General features: G+C 39.8%; 1 protein-coding gene across 1 annotated transcript in view; it reads right to left on the bottom strand.

Annotated features, from left to right (window-relative positions):
• RNF17 (ring finger protein 17) overlaps positions 1-6,544 on the bottom strand; it is a 67,839-nt gene extending 61,295 nt beyond the window's left edge. Inside the window, exons 1-3 of the mRNA XM_060770980.2 lie at positions 6,378-6,544; positions 1,389-1,438; positions 1,250-1,305 (exon numbers count right to left, since the gene is read on the bottom strand). Of these exons, the coding sequence (XP_060626963.2) occupies positions 1,250-1,305; positions 1,389-1,438; positions 6,378-6,492 (221 nt within the window). The 5' untranslated portion in view covers positions 6,493-6,544. The remainder of the gene's footprint in view (positions 1-1,249; positions 1,306-1,388; positions 1,439-6,377) is intronic.
• Positions 6,545-23,284: the final 16,740 nt, after the last annotated feature.

Raw genomic sequence — 23,284 nt, 5'->3', positions numbered from 1 at the left:
TATCCCCATACCAAAAAAGGGAAATGCTAAAGAATGCTCATACTTTCGTACAGTGGCACTTATTTCACATGCCAGTGAGGTAATGCTCAAGATCCTGTAAGGTAGACTCCAGCAATACATGGAGCGAGAGTTGCCAGATGTACAAGCTGGGTTTAAAAAAGGCAGAGGAACTAAGTTTTAAAACCTTCAGGGTTTACCTTTTGCTTGCCACTTCCACACCACAGGCATTTTTGGAAAGGAGAAAGCTGTGGATTTTGCTTCCAGCTGAAGCTGACTTGGCATGCTTTGACTTCTGCTAGCAGACACCATATTTTGATTTAACTGGTTGTTACAGGTTTAATTGGTTTGTTGCACTTGGTATTCTTATGTGTTTTAAATTACAGTTTTAATAGGATTTAAAATATATACATATATGTGTGTGTGTATGTGAGAAGGTCCAGCATCCCCCATAGGCAGGGGAACATCATATGCATGTTCATCCATTCTGTTGGTTTGTTTACAATAAAGTCTCAGGCAGCCGTTTGAAGTTCTCTCAGCAATTCCTTTATTTCAAGCATGCCAGCCACTCATATCCCTTTCCTTCTCCACTCTCCCTCTTATCTTGACTCCTTCACTCCCCCCTTCCTTGCAATTATTCCACCTGTGACTCCTTGCTTGTTTGATTCAGCAGTTGCTTTAAAGGAGCAGCTTCTTTCCAACTCTAAGGCGGGACCTTCCACTGTCTCTCCTTTACAGTGTAGGATTTTAATCGTTTTTGTAAAGGTTGTAAGCTGCAAATTTGATCAGGATAGTTCAAAAAGCGAGGGTGAGAGGAGGCCCAGAAGTTTCCCCGCTGCCAGTGGTGTTTTCCCCCCATTGCACAATTGCGTCTGCCATTAACAAATCTCTTACAAACATTCGGAAGTTCTGTAAAGTTCTATTTTTGGAACAAAAAATGGAAATGACTTTAGAAATGAAGTGCAAGTGCACCCTACTTTTGAACACAGTTTAGAACCAATCTTTTTTTTCTTTTTGGATCGCACATGCCTAATACATAAGGTCACACAGCTACAGTCAGGCTAACTAGAACGAATCCTTCTTTCCTAGCTCAGGATTGTTTACTTCATACATATACCTGCAATTGGATACTGAGAATCTATAGCCTACTAGTGAGGTATGCCTATAACCTAGCATTGCAAAGATCTATTGCTGTGAATAAGTTTCACCCTAATATGCCTCTTCCCAGTCATCAAAATAAATACATATTTACCTTCTCGGTTTTCCAAAACTCCTCAGAGGAGTCTTTTCTTCACAATCTAAAGTCGCCTACAGAAAACAAGAGTAGAAAAACATGGTGAATCTTATTTCATCAACAACCCCTATAACCCAAGAGAAATTAATTCAATTACTTTCGAAGTGTAGTCATCAAAGAGTCTCCCTGAAATCTTAAGGTCTGAGTCTGAAAAGAAAACACATCAACAAATAGAAGTTAGCATACTACAGCTTTTGTTATCTAAAACAAAGTAGCATACATTAGAAAACCTGGAATTTTGGTAAACGTTGAGTGCAATGTCCAGGTGGGAGAAAGAACTCGTGTCTGTTTGAGACACTTGTCACCCTTGCCTCAAGCAGACAAGAGTTATTTCTCCTATCCTGGACAATCCACAGATATATAAGTCTAACTTTCCTAGTTTCCAACAGACCTCACAACTTCTGAGTATGCCTGCCATAGATGCGGGTGAAATGTCAGGAGAGAATGCTTCTGGAACATGAATATACAGCCCAGAAATCTCACAGCAACCCAATGCATTTTATTTATTTATTTACGACATTTATATAGAATCATAGAATCAAAGAGTTGGAAGAGACCTCATGGGCCATCCAGTCCAACCCCCTGCCAAGAAGCAGGAATATTGAATTCAAATCACCCCTGACAGATGGCCATCCAGCCTCTGTTTAAAAGCTTCCAAAGAAGGAGCCTCCATCACACTCCGGGGCAAAGAGTTCCACTGCTGAACGGCTCTCACAGTCAGGAAGTTCTTCCTCATGTTCAGATGGAATCTCCTTTCTTGTAGTTTGAAGCCATTGTTCCGCGTCCTAGTCTCCAAGGAAGCAGAAAACAAGCTTGCTCCCTTCTCCCTGTGGCTTCCTCTCACATATTTATACATGGCTATCATATCCCCTCTCAGCCTTCTCTTCTTCAGGCTAAACATGCTCAGCTCCTTAAGCCGCTCCTCATAGGGCTTGTTCTCCAGACCTTTTATCATTATAGTCGCTCTCCTCTGGACACATTCCAGCTTGTCAATATCTCTCTTGAATTGTGGTGCTCAGAATTGGACACAATATTCCAGGTGTGGTCTAACCAAAGCAGAATAGAGGGGTAGCATTACTTCCCTAGATCTAGACACTATGCTCCTATTGATGCAGGCCAAAATCCCATTGGCTTTTTTTGCCACCACATCACATTGTTGGCCGCTCTTCTCACACCAAAGGGGACTCAGAGCAGCTTAAAGGATATATATACATTCAATATATATTATTAGGATAGAACAATATCAGTATTCATTATTACTATATTGTATTATACCATTATATTGTATTATTAGTAATATTACATGTAATATAAATATATAATTATAATACCATATTATTAGTGCTAGTATTATATTGCATTACATTATTATATTGTAAATATTATACGTATATACAATATATTATATTACATTATATTATTAACACAGCACAGGAGACAAGGTGGAACTGTCTTCTGCGCCCCTCTCTCTTCACTCTGGGCCAGAGAGGCAATTGGTGCTGGGGAATGGAATCCCCTACTGACCCCTTTTATTTTATTCTTGTAACTGGATTTTTGAATAGTTTCGATGTTAGAAACAATTCCATCCTGTTTTAAATCAACACTCTTTGTGTTGTTTTAGTTGTATTATACTCTCTGAATTCCAAGAGCAGGATACAAATAAATATTTGTATCCTGCTCTTGATCTTTGACCTTTGGGTGGATCTCCAGGCAAGGGCCAACTTGGACCCTGCAGATGTTTTGGACTTCAACTCCCACAATTCCTGACAGCCTCAGGCCCTTTCCTAGCATCTCAGAGGGAAAAGGTAAGGGTCTGAGGCTGTCAGGAATTGTGGGAGTTGAAGTCCAAAACACCTGCAGGGCCCTAATTGGCCGATGCCAGTGCCTACTCTTTGTTTATCTCACGGAGGGCCGCCCTCAAAAGGAACTCTGCCTCACAGAATATCTGAAAGAGAAAGCATTATTTGCCCCCACCAGGCCATTTCTCCTTATTTATTTATTTTATTTATTTTCAGTATTTATATTCCGCCCTTCTCACCCCGCAGGGGACTCAAGGCAGATTACAATGTACATATACATGGCAAACATTCAATGCCACAGACATACAACATATATAGACAGACACACAAAGGCCTTAGTCACCTCTAGATTGGATTACTGTAATGCACTCTATGTGGGGATGCCCTTGAAGACGGCTCAGAAATTTCAATTGGTCCAATGGGTGGCAGCCAGGTTACTTATTATTATTATTAACTTTATTTATACCCCGCTAACATCTCCCGAAGGACTCAGTGCGGCTTACAAGAGGCCAAGGCCAACAAATCAATAAAACAACAGTATAACAAATACAACAATAAATAAACTCATAAAGCAAAACAATAACATTAAAACAGTAGCAATAAACATTAAACAATAACACCATGACGCATTTAAAAACTGAGGCCAGGCCAAATGTAATGGATAAAATTTTTAAAAATGCTGGACATGACAGGTGAAATGGATAGGTTTTTTGGAGATAGGTGCAGTGTGCAGACTTAAATCTCTAGTAAAGTGGGGCGACTTACAGGGAGCGGTCAACCCCCCTGTTTAAGGAGCTCCATTGGCTGCCGTTCATTTTCCGATCCCAATTCAAGGTGCAGGTTCTGACATACAAAGCCCTGCATGGTTTGGGACCCGCCTACCTGCGTGACCGCATTTCTGTATACAAACCCACGTGATCTCTTCGATCATCTGGCGAGGCCCTGCTCTCGCTCCCACCTCCTCCGCAGGTACGATTGGTGGGGACGAGGACGAGGGAGAGGGCCTCCTCTATGGTGGCCCCCCCCCAACTCTGGAACTCACTCCCCAAGGATATCAGACATGCCCCCACATTGGCAGTCTTTAGGAGGAGCCTGAAAACGTGGCTGTTCCAGTGTGCCTTCCCTGAATGAAGGAAACAATCCCCTGCAAAATATCCTGAGAAGCACTTTAATTACCCGTTGGGCTGCTCTCTACTTTTAAAAAAAATCCTCCTATTAGATACATCCTTTGTTCATGTCCAGCGTTTATTTTTAAAGTTTTAACTACTATATCTGGCCCGGCCATAGGTTTTTAAATACTTGTGTGTTATTGTCTATGTGTGATTTATATTAATTGTATTGTTTATTTTGCTTATTCCATTGTTTTTATTGATGTGTTGTTGGGCTTGGCCTCATGTAAGCCGCTCCGAATCCCTTGGGGAGATGGTGGCGGGGTATAAATAAAGTTTTATTATTATTATTATTTATTATTAACTTCTAGCTTTTCATTAAGGTATTCTAGCCGCCAGGGGTGCTATCACTTCACCGTCCACTTGAGACACCAATGGAGTAATTCCTCATTGTTTGCTTGCTACTCTGCATATTATCTGCTTCTCTCTTTTATCTTGTCTGAATTTTTAATTAATTTTAATCAGTGGGTTGTTGTAAGTTTTTTCAGGCTATATGACCATGTTCTAGAGGCATTCCCTCCTGACGTTTCGCCTGCATCTATGGCAAGCATCCTCAGAGGTAGTGAGGTCTGTTGGAACTAGGAAAATTGGTTTATATGTCTGTGGAATGACCAGGGTGGGACAAAGAACTCTTGTATGTTGGAGCTAGATGTTAATGTTTCTACTGACCACCTTGATTAGCATTTGATGGCCTGGCAGTGCCTGGAGCAAACTTTTGTTGAGATGTGATTAGATGCCCTTGTTTGTTTCCTCTCTGTTGTTGTGCTGTTAGAGGGGTTTTTTTAATACTGATAGCCAGATTTTGTTCATTTTCATGGTTTCCCCTTTCTGTTGAATTGTTTTAATCAGTTTGTCTTTTAATCATTACATGTAGCCCGCCCATTGTCTCTGTGCCTGTGTCTATTATAATTCTTATATTGTTATATATTCATATGTATTGTCGAAGGCTTTCATGGTCGGAATCACTGGGTTGTTGTAGGTTTTCCAGGATATATGGCCATGTTCTAGAGGCATTTTCTCCTGACGTTTTGCCTGCATCTATGGCAAGCATCCTCAGAGGTAGTGAGGACGCTTGCTACTACCTCTGAGGATGCTTGCCATAGATGCAGGCAAAACGTCAGGAGAAAATGCCTCTAGAACATGGCCATATAGCCCGGAAAACCTACAACAACCCTATATATTCATATACTTTATGTAATTATGATGTTATTGTTTGCGTTTTCGGTAGTGTTTTGGTTTTCTTTATTGCAATTGTTGTTCGGGCCTGGCCCCATGTAAGCCGCTCCGAGTCCCCATCAGGGAGATGGTGGCGGGATATAAATAAAGCTTATTATTATTATTATTTGCTGGAGATTTTATAGTGTTGTAAATTAGTTAAATTAGCTTCCCCACATAGGTAGGTAAAGGTAGTCCCCTGACATTAAGTCCAATCATGTCTGACTCTGGGGTGTGGTGCTCATCTCCATTTCTAAGCCGAAGAGCCAGCGTTGTCCGTAGACACCTCCAAGGTCATGTGGCCGGCATGACTGCATGGAGCGCCGTTACCTTCCCGCCGGAATGGTACCTATTGATCTACTCACATTTGCATGTTTTCGAACTGCTAGGTTGGCAGAAGCTAGGGCTGACAGCGGAAGCTCACTCCGCTCCCCGGAATCGAACCTGCGACCTTTCGATCAACAAGCTCAGCAGCTCAGTGCTTTAACCCACTGCGCCACCGGGGGCTCCCCTTTGATTGTAGGTAAACTATAAATCCCAGCAACAATTCCCAAATGACAAAATCTTTTTTTTTTTGAGTGGAGGACATAAATTGGACTGTTAGGTGTCTTGTGTCCAAATTTGGTGTCAATTCCCCCAGTGGTTTTTGAGTTCTGATGGTAGCACAAATGAACATTACATTTTTATTTATATAGATTATTATTAATTTGCTGGAGATTTTATAGTGTCGTAAATTAGTTAAATTAGCTTCCCCACATAAGCGGTCCCTAAATTTCCTACTTGACAGATGCAACTGTCTTCGGGCTGCAAAGGTCAACAGCAAGCTACACACAATGGTCGGAAGCTCACTCCGACCCGGGCTGGCAAATGAGTCGTGTATGTGCATACCCAAGATGGCCTCACCTGAGGGAGTGCTTGCTCCTCGCCCCTTCCCTTCCCGGGGATGGCGGCCCACGAAAGGGCTTCTCCGCGGGCCTCGGCCTCGCTTGCTTTCGAGGAAATCCGAGAGCGACGCCATGACTCCGCTTCCTCTCTCCTCGCAGCTCAGCGAAGACTAAGCCAACTCCCGCTCGCCGCTTCCCACTCTTTTCAGGAGCACGCGAGCCCCGCATGTGCGCCTCAGCCAATTAGAGCCCCGCATGGTTTCTCTGCAGCCAATCACGACGCGCCGAACTCCAAGGACGGGAAGAAGAAAGTTTAGTACTTGCAGGCATGGGGCCTACTTGGGCCCTCCAGGTGTTTTGGACTTCAACTCCCACAATTCCTTAAGCGGCTGAGGGGGGGAAAGGAAGGGGCCTGAGGCTGTTAGGAATTGTGGGAGTTGAAGTCCAAAACACCTGGAGGGCCCAAGTAGGCCCCATGCTTGGTATAAACAAGGAGTTTATATTAGAATCTAGAGCCTAACCACACAAGCATTTGTTAGATGTGTGTGGTCTAATTATTTATGTGTCTTTTTATCTCATTTAGACAAGAGATTGGATTTTCCTTTCTGCATAAATTAATTACAGGCCCAGGACACAAGATGGCAGCATGGTTCAGCTATATATAAGCAGATTTGCTCAAACATTATCTGACCTTGCTAATATTTACCAATACAGCACTTTAAAAGCCTTTCAGGATTGAGGGTGCTGTGATTTCATAAATAATGGGTTGGATTCTGGTCTAGTCCTGCTTAGAATAGAGCCACACAGCCCTATAACCCAGAATATCAAGGCAGAAAATCCCACAATATCTGCTTTGAACTGGGTTGTCTGAATCCACACTGCCATATATTCCAGTTCAAAGCAGATAATGTGGGGTTTTATTCAGCTGTGTGGAAGGGGTCTGAGATTCTTCATCCAGGGTTCATACTGTATATCAAACCAAAAAAAGAAAGAAAGAAAAAGAAATATTACATACACTTCAGTTTTCCTTCAAATGTCTGGTTTTCTTCAATAATATAATATAATATAATATATATCTCATCTAGTTATTTATTTATCGTGTCAGGAGCAACCAGACAGTTGTATTACATTTTTTAATAAAACAAACAAACAAACAGACAAAACACAAAGTTTGCAAGCTTGGTAGTATTTGTCGTGTCAGGGCAACCAGTCAATTGTATAACATTTCTAACAGAACAAAACAAACAGACAAAATACAAAATTTGCAAGTTTGGTAGTTGATTAAATGTCATTTGAGTAGTATCTGGCCACTTGGAATGCTTTCTGTGTTGCCGCAAGAAGGTCCTCCATTGTGCATGTGGCAGGGCTCAGGTTGCATTGCAGCAGGTGGTCAGTGGTTTGCTCTTCTCCACACTCGCATGCCGTGGATTTCACTTTGTAGCCCCATTTCTTAAGATTGGCTCTGCATCTCGTGGTGTTGAATATAATATCTGCATCTCATCTAGATGAATATAATATAATACTAATAATATGATATTATAAATATATATTATATTACATGTAATGTAGGTATAATACAATATAGTAATATTTAATTCTAATATTGTACTATGCTAATAATATAATATATTGTATGTATATATATCTTGTTATTTATTTATTGTGTCAGGAGCAAACCAAACAGTTGTATTGCAGGGTTGTCGTAGGTTTTTTCGGGCTATATGGCCATGGTCTAGAGGCATTCTTTCCTGATGTTTCGCCTGCATCTATGGCAAGCATCCTCAAAGGTAGTAAGGTCTGTTGGAACTAGGAAAATAGGTTTATATAGCTGTGGAATGACCAGGGTGGGACAAAGGACTCTTGTCTGCTAGAGCTAGGTGTAAATGTTTCAGCTGACCACCCTGATTAGCATTTGATGGTCTGGCTGTTGTTTGGTGTGGCTTATTGGTGTCTGGGGTAATCTTTTGTTGAGAGGTGATTAGATGTCCCTGATGGTTTCCCCTCTGTTGTTTTGCTGTTATAATTTTAGAGTTTTTATAATACTGGTGGCCAGATTTTGTTCATTTTCATGGTTTCCTCCTTTCTGTTGAAACTGTCCACATGCTTGTGGATTTCAATGGCTTCTCTGTGTAGTCTGACATGGTGGTTGTGAGAGTGGTCTAGCATTTCTGTGTTCTCAAATAATATCAGCCATAGCAGAGCACCTGATGAACCAACCTGGACACAGCATATTATTTGAAAACATGGAGATGCTGGACCACTCTCACAACCACCGTGTCAGACTACACAGAGAAGCCATTGAAATCCACAAGCATGTGGACAATTTCAACAGAAAGGAGGAAACCATGAAGATGAACAAAATCTGGCTACCAGTATTAAAAAACTCAAAAATTACAATAGCAAAACAACAGAGGGGAAGCAATCAGGGACATCTAATCACCTCTCAACAAAAGATTGCCCCAGGCATCAACAAGCCACACCAAACAACTGCCAGGCCATCAAATGCTAATCAAGGTGGTCAGTTGAAGCATTCACACCTAGTTCCAACAGACAAGAGTTCTTTGTCCCACCCTAGTCATTCCACAACTATATAAACCAATTTTCCTAGTTCCAACAGACCTCACTACCTCTGAGGATGCTTGCCATAGATGCAGGTGAAACGTCAGGAGAGAATGCCTCTAGAACATGGCCATATAGCCCGAAAAAACCTACAACAACCCAGTGATTCCGGCCATGAAAGCCTTCAACAATACTGATATTGTACTATGCTAATAATATAATATATTATATTATTAAATAATATAATATATTGTATGTATATATATATCGTAAGCCGCTCTGAGTCCACTTTGGGGTGAGAAGGGCAGCATATAAATGTCATAAATAGATAAATAAAATGGGGGAACACAGGGAAATCAGATTTGTCTTCAATGCAGTTATTCCAGGACAATCTACCCTGGCATTATAATACAGGTTGATGTGGATTATAGGGCAGTGTGGACTCATATCCAGTTCAATCTGCATTATACAAGCCTACACTGACCATATAATGCAGTTCAACCTGCATTATATGGCAGTGTAGATGGGGCCTAAGGCCCCTTCTACACTGCCATATAAAATCCAGATTATCTGCTTTGAACTGGATTATATGGCAGTGTAAACTCATAAAAACACTTAAAACCTTGCTGTGGGATCAAGCATTTGAGCAGTAGATGTAGCAACTGGGACGATAATGTTTTAAGTGACTGCAATGGATTAACCTGGACTATGATTTTGAACCGGCGGTCTGTTTTAAATTGAATGTTTATAATTGTTTTAATTGCTGTTTTAATTGTAACTGTGTATTTCAATGTATTGTCTGGCATCTAATGGTTGCCTGTTGTAAGCCGCCCTGAGTCCCTCTTCAGAGGTGAGGACGGGATACAAATGCTTTAAATAAATAAAATCCATTTCAAAGCAGATAATTTCCTCTCAGTTTGTGGTTATTATTAATATTCTATGGAAATATGAACTACAAGGAGATCCACCCTCTTTGCTTCACATTCACCACTGCCCAAAATATTTTAAGCTTCTTTTACAATAATATTTTTTCAGTTTGCCCAAATAGGCAGCAATATAGTTTATTCAACCACAGAAATAAAATCGTAATTTCAGACAGAAGTTTGTTAATTGTGCTTTAGTCAAACCGTATATTCATATCCGTAATAAGACAAAAAAGGAAAAGGAAATGTTAATCTCTCAATCAATGGTCACAAGAACATGTTCCCAATTGGGAGTTTATTTAATTATGTCTGAAGCAGGTTACTTTCACTCCTGTTTCCTTACATTCTGTATCTACAGATTTCGCTTTTCACAGCTTGAATTTTTAAAAACTCCCTGAAACTAAATCCCAAAAGAAACCAAGCAGTCACTTATTAGGCATTCTGCCAATACTACAGCCAGTCTTCTGCATATTTATATGCATGACATTTAATTGCATTTGGAAGAACAAGATATTCTATTTCCTGAATTTGTTATGCTTGTATTGTTCTCTTTACTACAAATTGTAATTACATAGGTGTAATCAATAGGGATTGGTATGCCTCTTCCATTTTTTCCATCTGCAATGTACTTGGAAAATGCTTCTATGTCTACACCAATAACAGAAAAATAGAAATAGAAATACAGTAAAGCTCTGTATTATCTAAACATCACTCCAAAATACTTCCATGTCAATTGTCATCCTGCATTATTTAAATAGTCATGTGCCTTGTTTATATTATTTAAATCAAGGATGTACTATATTTGTATAATGTGGGAGATCAGTTAGGATTTGCTGTGTTAGTTAAAAGGCATAATCTGAGTTTTAGACTTTTACTGTTTACTTCAATGGTACAGAACTATGCTAGAAACATGTTCCTAGAATTATACTTGCAAACTCGTTTTTAAGTATGTTAAGGTTTTCCATTCCCATGGTAAAATGTAAGAAAATGTGATTCCTTGTGTTGTCTGTTGTATTCATTACAATAGTTTCTTCTTCCAAAACATGATCATAGAATAATAGAGTCGGAAGAGACTTGTGCATCCACAGATTTGTTGGAGCATGCAAGGAATCAGTGAGTGTATGTGTGTCAACTGTAAAATAAGATGCATTAAGCTGATTGGTCGGGTTAGGCCTGGGAAGTAGGCTGAGCCTGGGACTTTTGGATACTGTTACATTTTTGTTCAGGCTTCAGCTCTTCAGGTGCTTGGAGCAGCAGAGAGAGAGAGAGAACAGGCAGAGAGAGACAGAGTTTGGTGCGTGCTTTCATTTCATGAACTACTTTTTTTTGTCGTGTCATAAGTCGCTTCTGGTGTGAGAGAATTGGCCGTCTGCAAGGACGTTGCCCAGGAGACGCCCAGATGATTTTGATGTTTTTATCATCTTTGTGGGAGGCTTCTCTCATGTCCCTGCATGAGGAGCTGGAGCTGATAGAGGGAGATCATCCGCCTCTACCCTCTCCTCTCATGAGCTACTGAAGGAGTTTATCTATATGGACAAAGAAAGACCATTTTAAATCTCTCATAAAAGGACATTATGTGCATACAGCTGATGACATTGTACATATGTGGTTCTGAACAACGAAAACTACTTGTTATTCATCTACATGGCCTATTTTCTTTCTCTGGCAAGGCAGTGTGTGGGTTTATTTAACATTATGCCACAAGATTGTGGTAGACTGGCCTTTTCATGCAGTTCAAAGCTAGATTCAAACTGCGGCGGCTAGACAACAAACTCCTATAAAAGAATGCAAAATAAAGCCCTTAATGTGCATCACTGCTCTGTGGTTTATGTAATAACAATCCAGTTCAAACTATTATTTATTTATTTACTATATTTGTATACCGCTCTTCTCAGCCCTTGGGCGACTCAGAGCGGTTAACAATAGCAAAATTCAATGCTCAAAAACATCATAAAACAGTTAAAAACAATTAAAACAGTAGCATACAGTTAATATAAATCAATAAAAACATCTCATTCGCGTCTCATAGTTAAGATCGAAATCCAGTCTCATCATCCAACTGTTCCATATTCCTATATTCCTTCCACTGCCTATTCAAATGCCTTCTCGATCAACCAGGTTTTCACTTTCCTCCGAAATGTCAACAGGGAGGGGGCCCATCTAATATCTGTAGGAAGGGTGTTCCACAGCCGAGGGGCCACCACTGAGAAGGCCCTGTCTCTCGCTCCCGCCAAACGTACTTGTGACGCAGGTGGGACCGAGAGCAGGCCTCCCCAGACGATCTTAACACCCTAGCTGGTTCATAGGAGGCTTTATAGGCTAAAGCCAGCACTTTGAATTGTAGCAAACCGGCAACCAGTGGAGCTGGCGCAACAGAGGAGTTGTATGCTCCCTGAGCGCCGCTCCCATTAGTAACCTAGCTGCTGGACCATTTGACAGTCTTCAAAGGCAACCCCATGTGGTTCCAGGATTTCCAATGTAATCATCTCCACGACAAAACCACTTTCTTCAATATTGGTTTGAAGCTATATTCAATGATTACTGTAGATGGGGCCATGTTTCCAGGCTAGATCAGTGATCCACTGATTAGTGATCAGAGGATTTTAACATGTGAAAGTGTATGTTACAGATGTGAAACATGTGAAAGTGTGTGCTACAGATCCCAGCTTTTTACCAGATTTTTGTGAATTAATTATCAACTAATCATTATTTAAATAATGTCAGGTAATATCAATTCCCCTGGAACTACAAATCAGTTCAATCAGTGTCGTTTTCAATTTATTGGTAGGACACCACAGGCATGATTGTAAATCTTCAAATAACAGTCTTGTCCCTCTTTCTTACAGTTGGCTGAAAGGAAGATACATGATGGTCCTCTCCATTTCATCCTGTTGACAACCCTTTGAGATAAATCAGGCTGAAAGAGGAGGACTCGTCCAAGTCTCTACTTCATCGCTCAGGAGGTATTTGAACCGAAATGTTCCAAATCCCAGGCCAATCCTCTAATCATTATGTCACTTTTGTTTTCTTGTTTTGTTCCTTTCCTTTTTTGTATGTGACCTTGATGATTTTCTTGGAGTCCTTCTGTAACTGAAGATTCACAATTAATTGTCAGAAGCTTGTTTTGCAAATAATACATGCAATAAACGAATGCAGTCAGCAAAATTGGTTTGTCCTTCTAGATTGCAAATGAGTTTCCTCCAGCAGATAGTTCAAGTAGCAGTTTTCATAAACAGTTCAATTTCTGAACCTTTTAAGGTCCTGGTCGTATCATCAAGTCGGCAATCTGCCAGGGATTTCAGAATGGCATGAAAACGAGTAATCACACATGATGAAAACGTTTATGATATTACATTACATTCATTTTAGATCATTGGCAGACATAGTTCAGTAAAGATAACGATATTACACAAATTCTAGTGCAATGGTAAACAAAGGGATTTAAAGGCTCTCGGATAATGCTGCTGTTAATAGCCTCAACTAAACCGCATTTTGTTTTAAAATCAAATTAGGCTAGTCATTTCCTTTTTAAAACAATTTTGTAACCAATAAGTGATAATTATGCAGCTGGCTTTCTACATTGCCAATAATTTCATAGCATTTTCTTAGGCAAGGGCTATTCAAACATCACTTATGTCAGAGGTATAGGCTACAGCCCATAGCATTTCTTGGAAGCCTCCCATCCAAGTATTACGACCTAACTCAGCTTCCAAGATAAGACTTGGTGTCATTATGGTTTTTTGGCCCCTTGTTTCTCTGGTGAAAAATAATGTCTTGACACTACTAAATGTATTGTTAGGCTGCAATAACAAGCCCTTTTTCCAAATAGTACTGACGATAGACATTTGACTATCTTTATCTGTTTTAATATACAGGAAAGGATGGCTATTACTTCCTTTGCATCTAAGAGAGAAACAATTCAGTGGACATCCTCTCTAGGCATTTGCTAGGTCCTCCAGCATGAGTAATTTCTAGGGGAAGCATAATAATAACAACAATAATAATAATATAATATACTTTATTTATATTCCGCTCTATCTCCCCAAAGGGACTCAGGGCAGATTACAAAACACATATACGGCAAACATTCAATGTCGTTATACAATTATCAAGGACAGACAATACATAAACAGAAGTAAAGGCTTATCCCATCTTTTCCATTTCCGGCATCTGAAAGTTGTGCTTTACTCCGGCCACGGGGGGTGCTGTTGCTCCATCTTCCAAGCATATCATAGTAGAATCACACTAGAGCAGTGGTTTTCATCCTGGGGTCCCCAGATGTTTTTGGCCTACAACTCCCAGAAATCCCAGCCAGTTTACCAGCTGTTAGGATTTCTGGGAGTTGTAGGCCAAAAACATCTGGGAACCCCAGGTTGAGAACCACTGCACTAGAGGATCTAGCAAATGTATTGTCGAAAGCTTTCATGGCTGGAATAACTGGGTTGTTGTAGGTTTTTCGGACTATATGACCATGTTCTAGAAGAATTCTCTCCTGACGTTTCGCCTGCATCTATGGCAAGCATCCTCAGAGGTTGTGAGGTCCTGGCAAAACGCCAGGAGAGAATGCTTCTAGAAAATGGCCATATAGCCCGAAAACCCTACAACAACCCAGATCTAGCAAATGCTTAGAGAAGCCAATTCTCCCAGGTATGTGGAAGCAAAACCATAGAAACTGTTCTGTGAATACATGCATCTTCCTGTAATTTTGAAAGTTCACATGACAGCCATCCAAAACCATATATGTTTGTGTTTATACAAATTCGAATGAAATACCTTTACTTAAAAATCCAGGTTTTCTCTTTGCAGTGGAATGAACCAGTACATTAAATACTGTAGCCTCAGAGTAATCCAATCATGTGGTTCATGTTTAATTGACACAGCTGCTTAAATGGGCAAACATTGATGAAGATGGGAATGATTAAAGCTACTTCCCAGTCTCATTCATGATACCCAAGAGATACAATGAATGTCCATCTACACCTGATTTAGACTGTAGAGCCCTGTATTTTCAGTGTTTAAACAGAATAGTTATGCATGCTGAAGGCCAGTTTTAATCTAGGAAAACACTGTGGAAAAATAAACAATTATGTAATATTTTTGAAGTATGTCAGTGGGATGGGAGAGAACATACACTTTCAATGAAACATACAAGATCAAATTTGTCTGTTGTATCCAAACACCTTCCAACAAAAAATGCTTGTGTGGCAGAACAGGGCTCACTTGGATCAAAAATAAACTGAAGCAGATTCAGGAGAAGCTTAGAACATGCTGTCATGTGGAGTCTACCTATGTTATCTTCCACAGACCGTATGTAACTATTTAATTTGAGGTTCAGAAACCAGCACCTTACTGAGCAAAAGAAAGAATAATAAACAAATAGTCAGTTGAAACCTTTGTTAATGGTATGTGCAAAACATTAACTAATAGAATCAGCAGAATTAAATTAATTCCAAATGCAGCGTCGCACATCTTTCAGTAGAAGGTGAAAAGTTTTCTAAACATCTTGGACTTTTAGAGGTCAATACATCTGCTTTTCACAGGAGCTATCAACACACCCATTCCTAGAAATGAGTCTGTGACTGGCTCAATGTAAACCAGATTGAACAGAGTCTTGGCAGCACAGCTAAGAGCCTAGAATAGCCCTTTCAGATACAGTGACAGGAGAAAAGTGGTGGTAGCTTTCAACCACTAATGCACAGAGCTTCTATCTTAGCTCAGGTTTGGTTTATTGACCCCATTCAACCTAGTACAGTATCCATCCAAAAACTGGACCGGCACCTGAACAGCCCCAACCCATTCTGAAGACAAGATGCAGAGTTGAGTAACCCACCCCCAGGGGCGGCTCAACCATTACGCAAAGTAAGCATTCGCAGTATAGTTGATTTTGCCCAGGGGCGCTCTTGAGGCGCTCTTGGGGGAAAATAGACTTTGACATATGCGAGTTGTAGTTACTGGGATGTATAGCTCACATAAAATCAAAGAGCATTCTGAATTCCACCAATGATGGAATTGAACCAAATAGGGCACACAGAAGTCCCATGACGAACAGAAAATATATATCAATGATTTGGGGGGGGGGGGGGGCAAATACTGTTTGCTTACTGTTGAAAATTACCTAGGTCCGCCTCTGCCCACCCAAAAACTCTTTATCACATCAGTCAGTAGCTTCATATAGCATGGGTTACAAAAAGGGAGCCCTGTGAAACCTCCTAAAGACACTCCGTGGAACTGACTCTGTAGATAGGAGTGGAGCCATAGTAAGATAGTTCTTCCTAGCAGTTATAACACTAATTGACACACATTTTGGTGCTTTAAATGTTAGCCCTGTTTCTGGGTATATTTGACTTGTTGATTTCAAAGATGGCACTAGTCACTTCAGTCACGTCAAGGATGCCATCCATCCATCTTGCCCTTTGTCGGCCCTACTTCCTTTTTCCTTCCATTTTCCCCAGCATCATTATCTTCTCCAAGCTTTCCTGTCTTCTCATTATGTGGCCAGAGTACTTCATCTTTGCTTCTAATATCCTTCCCTGGTTTGATCTTCTTGCGATCCAAGGCACTTTTACCATTTCCCCCCAGCACCACAGTTCAAAAGCATCTTATCTTCCTTGGCTCAGCCTTCCTTATGGTCCAGCTCTTACATCCATAGGTTACTATGGGAAATACCGTTGCTTTAACTATGCGGATCTTCATTGCCAGTGTGATGTCGCTACTCTCTCTCTCTCTCTCTCTCTCTCTCTCTCTATATATATATATACAAGCCATGAAATGTAACTTCAATTCTTATGATATAAAAGAGGGGTGGGCAGTGTGTGGATGGCAAGCATTCCCTTGGGCTGTGTTTTGGTGTCCCATCTACTTTCTCCAACTCTGTTCTCCCCAAAACTGGGAGGTCAGTGTTTTTTTTAGAGGTGTGAAGTTACACCCCATTCTTCTCTTCTCATCTTAATTTTAATTTATTCGTGTATTTACTTTCTGCATATCGTTACAATGACACTCAGGATTCAAAGGTTTACAAACCCATTCTCCTTTTAGTGCTATTGATAAGGAATTTGCTTAAAATCCAAAACACACTCGAGATGCACTAAAATCTGTAAATGTCAAGGAACAATTTGGCTGAAAGCAGTTCAATTTTCCTGGCAGGTATGTAATGCAGCAATCATTATATGAAAGCTTTTCACCTGTAGCAATTCCTTTTCATTATCCTAAGCTTGTTTTGCCTGTCCTGTCTTCTACATGTTCAATAACACTAGAGTCCACAAGGTCACATAGCCTCATGTAAGGGGAGGTAGCTAATCACACCTATCCCTGCTCCTTTTCCTGGTGGTTTTGCTGTGATTGTTGTGGCTGTGGGTCTCTAGTTTGACATTTTATGTTGTTAACCTAACTCTGAAAATGTCACACTTATTATCGAGGAAATCTAAATGTCATCATCCTTGACTGCAGAGATCTCTAACGATCAGGAACTGTGAAAACAACTTGCTTAGCTTTTGCCCCTTCATTTATTACTTAGCAACATCCACCAACCACAGGTAATGAAACCTTCCCTGTGTGTAAAGCTACAGGGTGAATTCACGGAAATGTCTCATACATGTTCACTCAGACATCAGTCCCAATAAATTAGACAGGGTGCAAAGCCAGCTTAAGTGTATAACAGTAAAGATGTGGAATCTCTTTAAGGCCAAGGACTGGATTCTGTTTAGGTAATAATATATAATACACTTTATTTATATTCCGCTTTATCTCCTCAGAGGTACTCAGAGCGAATTACAGTTTTACATATATAAGGCAAACTTTCAGTGCCTTTTTACATAGTGGACAACAACATACATACACAGACAGAGGTAAAGGCCTTCCCCTTTCCATCTCCAACATCTGTAGGCGATGCTCAATTCCCGCCATGATGAGGTGCTCTTGTTCCATTTTTCCATGCTGAGGAGCCTGTTGTCCATAGACTTTCTCTGATTGTTCCCAGCATGTCTGCATGGGGCGCCCTTCCCAGCCAAGGTGGTATTTATTGATCTACTAGCATTGCATGCTTTTGAATTACTAGGTAGGCAAAAGCTAGGGCTGACAGCTGGGAGCTCACCCCAACTCGTGGCTTTGAACTGTCAGCAGATTTCTTGCAGTTAGCAGTTTAACCGCTGTGCTACCACAGGCCTCATAAGACAGGTATCATTCCATTTGTAAGCAGAATCATTGGCAAAGAACCAAGAACATATGTCAACATAAAGCTCTTACTGATAGTAATTTAGGATGTTATAATCTGCATGTCTATCACACAACACTGCTGTCTGTCTACCTCCTCCCTGTGAATAATGGCCAAAACCCATCAATATCTCCCAATCCCACAACTGTCCTTGTGGGTTGGGTCCATTGTGCTTCTGTGCTGATGTACTGGTACTAAAATGATGTGTGTGTGATTTTCGTCCCCTCCTCCTTGCTATTCTCAAGCTGTTTTAAGTTTTACAGTAATATTGACATTTTTAAAAGTTACCATTTGCCACAAAATTTCTTCAAATCTTAAAAGAATTATGTAGCAAGGGAAACGTGGAAAGGTGGGGTAACAAGGCAGAAATATGATCACAAGGCCATGGATCAGCGGGTTGGCATAATTGCATGAATAAAGAAAGATGTGATAAGGAAAGTGCTCATACTGGTATGTAGTTAGTATCAGTGATACTGTTGTGGAATAGCAGCTTACCTTCCCGCCGGAGCGGTACTTATTGATCTACTCACATTTGCATGTTTTCAAACTGCTAGGTTGGCAGAAGCTGGGGCTAATGGCGGGAGCTCACCCTGCTCCCCGGATTTAAACCACCAACCTTCCAATCAGCAAATGCAGCAGCTCAGTGGTTCAACCCGCGGCTCTTATGGTGAATGGTATTCTAGCCCAAAACCATACTTTTTCCAACCATCAGACAGTTCTTTTGTCCATCTGGTCATAATGTTTGTTTTGTCCTCATCTTGTGGTTCCCTAATATAAGAGACTTCCGCAAAATTGTTATGTTTCTATGAAATCTTGTTTTACTTGTCTAATTCCATAATCAATGCAAAACGTGTTGTGCTACAAATGTTAATATAATCTGTGACCTTCACATAATGAAATTTTTCTCACCTTTGGAACCTCACAAATTAATAGAGGAAAGCTAGGATTGCAATGCCTTCAGTAATATTCCTGGATTGATTTTCCTGAAAGGTTTATTTTCCTTGAAGTCACCAACAGAATTGATCCACCACTCCATGAGGGCAAAGATCTCCAATGCATTATGCATTTCTCAGGCCTGTTCCACACATGTGAGTTTCTTTAGTGGGCAGGCCTAAGATATTTTGGGTACCTGGAGTGAATAGCAATAGTGCTTTAGTGCAAATCAAGTACATAGCTGTCATAATTACTTTGGTAACCACCTTGCCCTATTCCTGGCAATATAAACAAAAAATTACATCTTAAACAATGTATCAGTAAATAGTTATTTCTTAATTATAATACATAACATTTGTTCTTTAGCTAATGATTAGGGGCTTTATCACACAAGAGTCTGTTTTCCCACTGCAATCATGTTGTTTAAGCAAATGTAAACATACTGGTATGGAAATAGTTCCACTCCTTCTCTCCAAAAGGGCAATTTAAACTAAGGACGGAGAATATATGAATAATAATAATAATAATAATAATAATAATAATAATATATTGTTGAAGGCTTTCATGGCAGGAATCATTGGGTTGGTGTAAGTTTTTCGGGTTGTATGGCCATGTTCAGCAGCATTCTCTCCTGATGTTTCGCCTGCATCTGTGTCAGGCATCCTCAGAGGTTGTTATAATAGTAATACTTTATTTGTATTTGCATATACAGACACAAAGGCAAACATTCAATGCCTAGAAACATTGAAACACAGATACACAGATAAAGGTAAAAGCTTCCTCTTTCATCTCCAGCTCTGGGGGTGGTGTTCATTTCCATTTCTAAGCCAAAGAGCCTGTGTTATCCATAGACAACTCCTAAGTCATGTGGCCAGCATGACTGCATGGAGCGCCATTCACCTTCCTGCCGAAGTGGTACATATTGATCTATTCACATTTGCATGTTTCTCAAACTGCTAGGTTGGCAGAAGCTGAGGCTAACAGTGGGAGCTCACCCCATCCCACGGATTCGAAGCACTAACCTTCCGGTCAGCAAGTTCAGAAGCTCAATAGTTTAACCCGAAGGTCAACTATAATTTTTTTCCATAGAGGTCAATGCTCTTTCATTTTTACCCAGTTGAGGTCCCCAGATATTCTTGAATGACAACTCCCATCGCTTTCAATTATCTGCCATGCAACTGAGAATAATGGGAAGTGCAACCTCACAGCACTAGTAGCTTTGAGGTTTGAAAAAGGTTAAAGGATATTTTGAAGTCTGACATCATATCTATAAGCTTTGTATCAAAAGTCAAACCCCCCTGACTTGACTAAACAGAACAAACTGGAACAAACCTCAAGATCTTACTGTATCACAACTCCCATCAGCTCTAGTCATGATGTCTAATGATAAGGAAGATGTGAGTTGTAGTCCAGCATCTAGAGCAGTTGTTCCTAACATTTTTTTCACCAGGGGCCACTTGACCAAGGACCACTTTGACCAGGGATTGCTTTCCAACATTAGTACCAAAAGGGTTACAAATCGGTTTTGGGTCAACTTTAGATTTGGTTTGTTTATTTGGGGTGCTGATTCAGAAAATTGCTTTGGATAGACCACATCAGCTCTAGTTTCTGATACAGAACATACAAACCATATTTAATAATCTAGTGCTGATATGGTCTGTGCAAGGGGGCAGGGCTGGTCAGCAACAGGGAAGGAGTGGCAGGCGGCACGAAAGAAGTGGAAATAAAATAAATAAATAAAGAGAAACAAGGCTCGCAGACCAGATTTTCGTCCTTGTAGCCAACGGATGGTCTGTGGCCCACAGGTTAAGAACCACTGATCTAGAGAGCCACATAAAATGGCATAGCATGCCGGATATGGCCTGTATGCCTTGAGTTTGACACATGCTCACCTTTCACCACTTTGCATTCTTTTTAGATGAGAGTTAAATTACAGAACTTATATTGATTCATGGATAAATCGACCCTGGTTTTGAGGGTTGATTTTTTTCTCTTAAAATTCTAGATAAGTGACCATGAATTAATGTGGTTGACAAATGGAATGGCCCTGTATTACGATTTGGATTGCATGATTTTAATTAGTGTTTTAATAATTGATGTTTTAATTGCTTGAATTTTAATTGTTTTATGAATATATATATATATATATATATATATGTTTATGGCATCAAATTGCTGCTTGTTTTAAGGTCACCTCGAGTCCCCTTTGGGGTGAGAAGGGCAGGGTATAAATGTGGTAAATAAATAATAAATAGACGTATCCTTAAGAATATACAGTAAGTGTACTACAATACCTGGATCCAACAAGGATTTCTCTTTCAGATTCATATATCTGCTCTTAGTGAAACTTGTCATGAAATTGCTAATGACCTACTGTGAAACTCTAATTTCTACACACAGTTTGAAAAGAAGGATTTGAAAGCTGTAGAGACCAAGCAAAAGGAAGGGGAAAGGCTGAAGTCACTAGGAATCTGACATCAGCTAAATGAATTCAGCTCATGAGCCTTATATTTGGTAATACAGAGAAGGTATTATCTTAGAGAATCTCCTCACTATATTGTTATCCTTTTCATTCACAAGACATTTGGTTTAATATTTATGGAACATGGTTTTAATATTCTCCAGCATTTGCCCAGATGCTTGATAGAAAAGGTCAGCTGTAAAGCAATGCCATATATAAAAGAGTTAATTGACTTACTGGATTGGGATGTTGATTTTTTTTTCTCTTTGGTGACATTCTAGAAACGCACCTTCTATTTTAGGAAGTGGGTTGAGATGCTGCCAATTTATTGCAATTAAGATGCATGCATAAACATGACATGGGGCTCTGTGTTATAAAATTAAAGAGCTGTATGAAAGGCAAATACATATATATGTATGGAAAGAATAATTAAAAATAAATTAATCATATCTCACTTGCTAAAAATGTCAACAACATTTCAATAAAGCCATTATTTTAATGCTTAAAATGCCCGTGATGTTATTTTTCATTATAATACATTGTTGTCAATGCATTAATTCATTGCTGGTCATTTTAGCAATCTTAAATAATAATGTACTGTTTATACAATTTTTTCAGCCCTGTTTTTAGGCTGAAAAGATCCGCTTAGCTTATATTGGAGTCAGGGTTATTTATTATGTTACTCTGCTATTATTATTATTATTATTATTATACTCTATTTATTATTATTATTATTATTATTATTACATTTACATTATTTTACTCTATTATTTTAATGACATTTATTATTATTTCTATTTATTATTGTTATTGTTTTATTTATTATTTTACTCTATTTATTATTATTATTACATTTATTATTTTACTCTATTATTATTGAAAGGATACGTTAGCACATTTATATTGAAGAAGGTTAATAATTTAAGATAATACTGTCCCACTCTGATGATGTAATCAGAGTGGGGCAGTATTATCTTAAATTACAGTTTTAAGCAAATATTCAAAAACATTTAACCCACGGATGCCTCAATTAATGTAATTTTATTGGCATTTATTTTTATTTTGAAATTGACCAGTAGCTGCTGCATTTCCCACCTTCGGCTTATACTCGAGTCAATACGTTTTCCCAGTTTTTGTGGTAAAATTAGGTGTCTCGGTTTTTATTCGGATTGGATTATACTTCAGTGTGGATGTATGGCCAACTGGATGCCCCCCCCCCCCCCCCCCAGTGACGGTCTTCCTCCAGTGGCAAACCAAGAATGGGCAACTTGGAAGTCCCCGAACAGACTCAGAAGTGGAGTGGGCAGATCAAAAGACAACCTGGCAAAATGGCACTACCTAAAAGAATCCCACATCTTGTGTGACTGTGGAGCAGAACAGAAACTCCGCATCTGTATGCTTGTCCACTATGCCCTGCCTCATGTACAGAGGAAGAATTGTCGAAGGCTTTCATGGCCGGAATCACTGGGTTGTTGTGATCTGACATGGTCACAACCACCATGTCAGACTACACAGAGAAGCCATTGAAATCCACAAACTATGAAAATGAACAAAATCTGGCTACCAGTATTAAAAAACTCAAAAATTACAACAGCAAAACAACAGAGAGTAAACAATCAGGCACATCAAATCATTCTCAACAAAATATTCCCCTCAGGCACTTCCAAGCCATCAAATGCCAATCAAGGTGGTCAGTTGAAACATTCACACCTAGCTCCAGCAGACAGAAGTCCTTTGTCCCACCCTGGTCATTCCACAGATATACAAAGCCATTTTCCTACTTCCAACAGACCTCACTTCCTCTGAGGATGCTTGCCATAGATGCAGGTGAAATGTCAGGA

Source organism: Anolis sagrei, chromosome 3 (assembly GCF_037176765.1).
Source record: "Anolis sagrei isolate rAnoSag1 chromosome 3, rAnoSag1.mat, whole genome shotgun sequence".
Taxonomy (NCBI): domain Eukaryota; kingdom Metazoa; phylum Chordata; class Lepidosauria; order Squamata; family Dactyloidae; genus Anolis; species Anolis sagrei.
The sequence above is the reverse complement of the archived record's forward strand: the minus strand, read 5'-3'. Positions and strand labels throughout refer to the sequence as shown.